We start from the raw sequence: 8,298 nt of genomic DNA, 5'->3' as shown, positions 1-8,298 counted from the left end.
AAACCGACGCTCCAAGCAAAGTACATAAGATGTGGCCGAATAAAAATATAGTTTCAGGGGAGGAACCTGATAATGTTGTCGATGAAGAAGGGGATGCCTTGGGCATCCCCAAGCTTAGACGCTTGAGTCTTCTTATAATATGCAGGGGTGAACCACCGGGGCATCCCCAAGCTTAGAGCTTTCACTCTCATTGATCATATTGCATCATACTCCTCTCTTGACCCTTGAAAACTTCCTCCACACCAAACTCGAAACAACTCATTAGAGGGTTAGTGCATAATAAAAATTCACATGTTCAGAGGTGACACAATCATTCTTAACACTTCTGGACATTGCATAAAGCTACTGGACATTAGTGGATCAAAGAAATTCATCCAACATAGCAAAAGAGGCAATGCGAAATAAAAGACAGAATCTGTCAAAACAGAACAGTCCGTAAAGATGGATTTTATTAGGCCACCAGACTTGCTCAAACGAAAATGCTCAAATTGAATGAAAGTTGCGTACATATCTGAGGATCATGCTCGTAAATTGGCGTAATTTTCTGAGCTACCTACAGGGAGATAGACCCAGATTCGTGACAGCAAAGAAATCTGGAACTGCGCAGTAATCCAAATCTAGTACTTACTTTTCTATCAAAGACTTTACTTGGCACAACAAAACATAAAACTAAGATAAGGAGAGGTTGCTACAGTAGTAAACAACTTCCAAGACACAAATATAAAACAAAAATACTGGAGTAAAAACATGGGTTGTCTCCCATAAGCGCTTTTCTTTAACGCCTTTCAGCTAGGCGCAGAAAGTGTATCTCAAGTAACATCGAAGGGTGGTGCACCTACAGCGGGGTTTGGAGTTTTCTCAACCATGCATAGTATATTGGATACATAAGTTTCAGCGTCTTCCTTTTCATTAGTCTTGGGCTTGCTACTCTCATCGAACAAATTTTCAGGAACAAGCCAAGCATAGTTATGTTCCAGTGCATCATTAATAGCTAGGAGTTTACATGGTATTGGTGCTTTGATCTCCCCACCATCATTAGCATTATTAGTGTACCTTATCCTATCCATATCCATTTTTTCAAGGAGGCTAACAAAATTAGTATGAGAACCAAGCATATTAAATTTAGCAAAGACCTTTCTAGCCTCTCTTGCTAGACCACCAAATTCTCTAAGAAGGGTTTCTAAAACAAAATCTTTCTTTTCCCCCTCTTCCAAATCACCAAGTGTAAGAAGCATGTGTTGGATTATAGGATTGAGATTAACAAATTTAGTTTCCAACAAGCGGACTAAAGCAAGCAGCAGCAATTTCATAAGTAGGAGCAAGTTCTACCAAGTGTCTATCTTCAAAATCTTCAACGGTACTAACATGGGTGAAAAATTCTTCTATATTGTTCCTCCCAATTATAGACCCTTGTCCTACCGGTATGTTCTTTGTGGTAAAATTAAAAGGAAACATGATGAATCAAGTAAAGTAAATGCAAGTAACTATTTTTTTTGTGTTTTTGATATAATGCAGCAAACAAAGTAGTAAATAAAATAAAGCAAGACAAAAACAAAGTAAAGAGATTGAGAAGTGGAGACTCCCCTTGCAGCGTGTCTTGATCTCCCCGGCAACGGCGCCAGAAAATATGCTTGATGACGTGTATTTCACACGTTCGTTGGGCAACCCCAAGAGGAAGGTATGATGCGCACAGCAGCAAGTTTTCCCTCAGAAAAAAACCAAGGTTTATCGAACCAGGAGGAGCCAAGAAGCACGTTGAAGGTTGATGGCGGCGGGATGTAGTGCGGCGCAACACCGGAGATTCCGGCGCCAACGTGGAACCTGCACAACACAACCAAAGTACTTTGCCCCAACGAAACGAGTGAGGTTGTCAATCTCACCGGCTTGCTGTAGCAAAGGATTAACCGTATTGTGTGGAAGATGATTGTTTGCGAGAGAAAATAGTAAAACAAGTATTGCGACAGATTTGTATTTCGAGTATTAAAGAATGGACCGGGGTCCACGAGTTCACTAGAGGTGTCTCTCCCATAAGATAAAAGCATGTTGGGTGAACAAATTACGGTCGGGCAATTGACAAATAGAGAGGGCATAACAATGCACATACATGACATGATAAGTATAGTGAGATTTAATTGGGCATTACGACAAAGTACATAGACCGCCATCCAACTGCATCTATGCCTAAAAAGTCCACCTTCAGGTTATCATCTGAACCCCTTCCAGTATTAAGTTGCAAAGCAACAGACAATTGCATTAAGTATGGTGCGTAATGTAATCAACAACTACATCCTCGGACATAGCGCCAATGTTTTATCCCTAGTGGCAACAGCACAACACAACCTTAGAACTTTTTGTCACTGTCCCAGGTGTCAATGCAGGCATGAACCCACTATCGAGCATAAATACTCCCTCTTGGAGTTAAAAGTAAAAACTTGGCCAGAGCCTCTACTAGAAACGGAGAGCATGCAAGATCATAAACAACACATGTGTAATAACTTGATAATTAACATGACATGGTATTCTCTATCCATCGGATCCCGACAAACACAACATATAGAATTACGGATAGATGATCTTGATCATGTTAGGCAGCTCACAAGATCCAACAATGAAGCACAATGAGGAGAAGACAACCATCTAGCTACTGCTATGGACCCATAGTCTAGGGGTGAACTACTCACTCATCACTCCGGAGGCGACCATGGCGGTGTAGAGTCCTCCGGGAGATGAATCCCCTCTCCGGCAGGGTGCCGGAGGAGATCTCCAGAATCCCCCGAGATGGGATCGGCGGCGGCGGCGTCTCAGTAAGGTTTTCCGTATCGTGGTTTTTCGCATCAGGGGTTTCGCGACGGAGGCTTTAAGTAGGCGGAAGGGCAGAGTCGGGGGCCGGACGAGGGGCCCACACCACGGGCGGCGCGGGCCCCCCGGCCGCGCCGCCATGTGGTTTGGCCACCTCGTGGCCCCACTTCGTATGTTCTTCGGTCTTCTGGAAGCTCCGTGGAAAAATAGGCCCCTGGGTCTTCGTTTCGTCCAATTCCGAGAATATTTCGTTACTAGGATTTCTCAAACCAAAAACAGCAGAAAACAGGAACTGACACTTCGGCATCTTGTTAATAGGTTAGTTCCAGAAAATGCACGAATATGACATAAAGTGTGCATAAAACATGTAGGTATCATCAATAATATGGCATAGAACATAAGAAATTATCGATACGTCGGAGACGTATCAACTACTGACTCATCATAAAAACAATTCTCCATGTCGGATTCACCATAATAGTCATACACATTTTCAAGTCCAAATATTTCCTGCAAAAATTTAAGACAACAAGTAAATGTACCTCATTACTGTTTCCCACTTTGTAATGGTAATCTCATTTCATTGCATATCAAATAACAATTACACTACATGTACCTCATTGCTGTTTTCATCCAACTCAACATCATCACTAATATCTCTCTCATAATCATTGTCAATGTCGTCCATCTACATATTCAATGATAACATGACAATGTTAAAACATTTATCCTTCTGCATTTGCTTTCCATGAAAAAAATTGAATATATCAAATACACTTACATTAATAATTGCTTCCATCCCATGCTCTGAGCTCATGGAATTATCTGACCTTGAACCAACGAAAATATTCTCCCTCCCTGACAAAGATTCATTACCAAGCCCCGTTCTAGAATTATCTGACTCATCTCCATGAACTCCAATTCCCGGAACATTCTCTACCTCACAAACAACAGACATCGTCTCATCCATTTCCTAGCTACAACAAAAATCTCAAATTCAGTACATCCGCATCAAATTCTTTCACAATTTAAAATGACCCAACAAGAGGTGAGTTATCATGTACGTACCTACCAATCGATCGATGCCCCGGCCGGAGTAAACCTACACCCACCACAGGGCTCGATCGATGCGTCCGAGGAGGAAGAAGCCGCTAGGCCACGCTCAAGGGCAAGAGGAGCCGGCCCTAACCCTTGCCGCGCTCGCCAACACTTATCTGGTTGGAGCGATCAACGGCGACGGCGGAGACGGCCGGCGCGCCAGCGGCAGATCCCACCCGGGAGGAAGAGGAACCCTACCCCCACCAGCTCGGTTGATGCGTCGGGCTCGCGCTAGGGTTCCAACTAGGAGTAAAATGCTCACGGCGATCGCGGCAACAGAAGGGGACGTGCACGACGGCGGAGACGGCCGGCGCGCCGGCGGCAGATCGATCCCTCCCGAGAGGAAGATCAACCCTACCACCACCAACTCGTGTTCGCGCTAGGGTTTCCGACGACGGAGGAGTACAACTTCTTCTCACGACGATCGCGGCAACAGAAGACACATGCACGACGATCGGCGAGTTTTAAGCGGATTAGATCTTAATTAACTGCTCACGTGATCACCTTTTTTTTTTAAACGTCACGTACATATACCGTATCCATACATATGGGTATACACGGGCTGGATATGGGTTCGGGCTAGCCCAACGCTTTAAAAAAAAAAACTCAATATGACCCCTCAACTTCGCTTAGGGGGGAGCACCGGAGCATCCCTCAATAAATAAAGCTTTGCATAATACCGCTTTGTTACTTAACAAGGCTAGTAATATATGCATGACAATAATCCTTTTTACTTCCCACCATGTAAATTAAGCCTCAAACGCACGCAGTCATGTAAATTAAGCGACATAATCGATCAACACACACCCGCGCAAACAATATTTTTATTCGCACAGAGAGATACAATAGCACGCAGTATGTGTAATGTATCTACACACCATGTTTCTACTGCGGACAGGTGGGGAGGGTGATGCCGCAGGAGTCAAGAGTCTTGCGGGCGTTGGGGCTGTTGATGTAGTCGGAGTAGTTCGGGTCCTTCGCGTACTGGCAGAAGCACCCTTTCTGCGCCTTGAGGTTCGAGCAGCACGAGTCCGACGGCGGCGTCCCGCCGATGATCGCCGGCCCGCAGTCGATCAGCTTCCCCACGTCGCACTCCTGGTCCGCCGCGGACGCCATCGTCCTCGCCGCCGCCGCCGGCGATAGCGTCACCATCATCACCGCCACCACCACCGTCACCACCGCGCACATCGCCACCGCCCTAGCCATTGTCTTCTGCAAAGAAATCGTCGAGATCAAGACTCGAGTGTGACTCTGAGATGGATGCGACTGCAATTGGTGGCACACTGAGATGCGAAGGGCGTTGCTCGTATTTATAGGCCGGGAGAGCGGGCGCGAGGCAATGCGTGCTGCGTGAGTCGTGTAGTTTTGCATGCACTGGCGTTGCTGAACTGGAGTCTTGGGCATACGCGCACCTCACGCGTGCTTCGCGCCAGCAAATTCTTTGGCAGCTATTGATATGGTGCCATTTTTTACTACGGGATGTTAATGTGGGCAATTAAGTTGTAGAGTTGATGAGAAGAATTGGGTATCCATGGACAACTAGCTACGGCTACAGTACACCCTGTGATTTCGGACGGTTCGCTAAGCACAATTAATCCTCATGAAGTAGTATGGCTGGCTGGATGTTTAGCTCGCGTGTACTGGACTAAGTTTTGTTTTTTCATCGGTCAGTTTTTTTTTTCAATTTGCCACAGGGCACCGGTAACTCTGGCTTCGACGGAATCTCGGTCTTTTACTATCGGAGAAATTTCAAATGAATTTTGAATTCATTTTTTTCCAAATTGGAGAAATGTAATTTTACCCTAAGATGTATGCAAAGAAGGCGGCGTCTCCGTGGTTAGTTTAATCCGTGCTATCACCATGGTGCTTGGTTCGAATTCGCCAAAAATTTAAATGAGTGGTGGAACTCAACTCAAAGTTTGTTTTAGTGGTAATTTCTTTTTCCAGAGGGCATTGAACTGGAAATCTTGGTCTTCTACCATGGATATTTGCTGAAAGTGCTGGGAACTATGGAAGGACTAGCCACTACATCGTTCGATATACCATGGATATTTGCATGACGATTAATCAAGTTTTGACCATTTAATTTTATCCGATTTGGTCTACAATAGCGATATTCTCAGGGTTGAACGAAAAGTATGGTTACCGTTTGGCTGCAGAAAAATTTTAGAGAAAAAATCAGTACTAGATTACTGCTTAATTGTGTAAAACAAATCTACCCAAATTTAAACCAGGGAACAAAACTAGTGGTTTTATGTTCCATCTCATGTGGTCTTTGGCCCTTTCAACAAAACATTACACGATAGGACACAATCTTCTACGCAATTAAGCAACCATCAATTTCAGGCCGATACAGGGAGGAGCGGCAGCAGCGACACGCCGTCAACACGGTTTGGAGGTTGAAGACAATGGGCATCTCATGATCTCAAAGATTTTGTTGGAATTTTCATTTTTATTGAGGTGTTTGTACTGTTCCATGTTTCTCTTAATTTCAAGGTTCTATTCGCAAATAGAATCCTCACGACTGGGTTGGTTTTCTTGCCCATTTCCTTATGTAAAAGATTTTTCTTTACATCTATTTGGGAAATATGTATGTTGGTTTCGGCCGAAGATTTTCAGCCTTAACAGCTCAACATCTCTTATTCAACGATCCATAGGATCCCCTGGCTGACCCAATATGTCTAGACTGACCGAAATTAGTGACTCGTGTTTTTTTTTTTATGAAGCAACAGGATTCTACTACAAGCTTTATTGATCAAAATACTGCGAGAAGTGTCTTTAGCACATGAGCACCAGCCTGGTGTTGTAAAATCATCTTATTTGAATTCTAAAAATATTGAAATTAAATATCTACATACATATAAACATTCCCAAGATACGGTAGAAATTTTGGAGAAAAATATGTTATATTTTGAGCTATACAAAAAAGATAAATTTCTGACAAATATACGTCCCTATACGTAGCTATAAATTTGTTTTTTTCTCTGTAGCTCAAAATACAATGCTACTTTTACCGAAACTTTTCACGAGTATTCGGAACATATATATGTATTCATGGAATAAATGTAATGATTTTTTGAAATACAGGTACATAACTTTTTAATTAAATATTAAAAAAACTAAGAGCACTGGTGCTCATGTGCACCAAATGCTCACTCAAAATACTGGTACTACATTGTCTGTTATTTTGTGATCCAAATTCATATACTAAAGGGAGGCTAACTTCTGACGAGCGGAGCGAGGCCCCCGCGGTACGGATCGTTGCCACCGCCTATTTATATTCCCTGTAAGCCGCCGCTAGGGTTATCATCGCATCATTGTACACCCACGGCGTTTGTAAACACCACCGAAATAGTGAAGTTTTGCTGGCTGGCGCCCGTGGTTTTTCCCTTGTGTGTTGCAAGGGTTTTCCACGTTAAAATCTCGTGTCCCCTGCAGTGTTTTACTTTTCGTTCTTCGTTTATTGTTCATCTCAATTATAACATTGTCAATTAACAACGGAATTATAAAACCAGGAAGATCCTTAAACCAAACATTTGGTTGAGTTCCGCACTCTTTTGCGCACACAGTGTGCATCCTTAAGACAAACTTCAAAATCAACTCAAGAAAAAGTAGTCGCCTAGATTCAAATATCTTCGATAGTTGAGGGTCAGCCGCCGCAGTAGCTGTAGAGAGCCTCCTTCGGAGTCTGTATCACCTCCAGACAATCTGATCGAATGATTAACTTGTTGCATCCTAGCTGATTTGCATGTAGAGACCATAACGTGTAGGCAATGCTTGAGTGGTTGCTGCAACGAAGGCAAAATCAACGAAGGGTGCCGTACCTTCGCGAGGCAAAAGAGTTCCCCCAAGAACACGGCCGAAACATAAGAACTACGTTTCCAGGGGAGAAGCCACCATAGACGCATAGGAAGCTTCACTGAGAACAACACCAACAAAGGCTCCACCGCAACACCGAACCTGAAGTTGCTGGACAAAGATGCACCAAACAAGATAGGACGCCATGATTGTTGCTCGACCAACCCTCTGCAATTCCCAAGACAGTGCCTTCACGAAAGGGAACGGCATCGCAACGCCGTCGCCGTCCGCAAGGAGAACCATGGGCTTCGCCCACGCAAAGGAGAGATAGTCCAGGATGGTACCTCGACGAGGCCTTCGATAAGGAGCATGATGCCAGCGGCGTCGTCCTCGTCGCGGCCAGCAACGCTGACCAACGGTTCCCCCCAACACCTCCCGCACCAACCCGTCTGCTTAGGCACCAAGATCTGGCGATCAAAGAGCCATAGACCACCGAGAACCGGGATGAATAGAGCAGGCTCGGGAGGCATCTTCTTCAAATCTGGAGCAGGGCCAGCGGAGCAGCCCCGTGTCGCGACCTTCGGCCACCGACTACACGCCGCC

At 44.5% G+C, this 8,298-nt stretch overlaps 1 protein-coding gene across 1 annotated transcript; it reads right to left on the bottom strand.

Annotated features, from left to right (window-relative positions):
- Positions 1-4,782: 4,782 nt before the first annotated feature.
- Positions 4,783-5,103, bottom strand: LOC124705907 (non-specific lipid-transfer protein 2P-like). Its single transcript, XM_047237592.1, has one exon. The coding sequence runs from the start codon at positions 5,101-5,103 to the stop codon at positions 4,783-4,785; it is 321 nt and encodes a 106-aa protein (XP_047093548.1).
- Between the last annotated feature and the right edge of the window lie 3,195 nt (positions 5,104-8,298).

This window comes from Lolium rigidum, chromosome 4 (assembly GCF_022539505.1).
Source record: "Lolium rigidum isolate FL_2022 chromosome 4, APGP_CSIRO_Lrig_0.1, whole genome shotgun sequence".
Taxonomy (NCBI): Eukaryota; Viridiplantae; Streptophyta; class Magnoliopsida; order Poales; family Poaceae; genus Lolium; species Lolium rigidum.
Note: the sequence above shows the minus strand (reverse complement) of the source record. Positions and strands in the feature narration are given on the sequence as shown.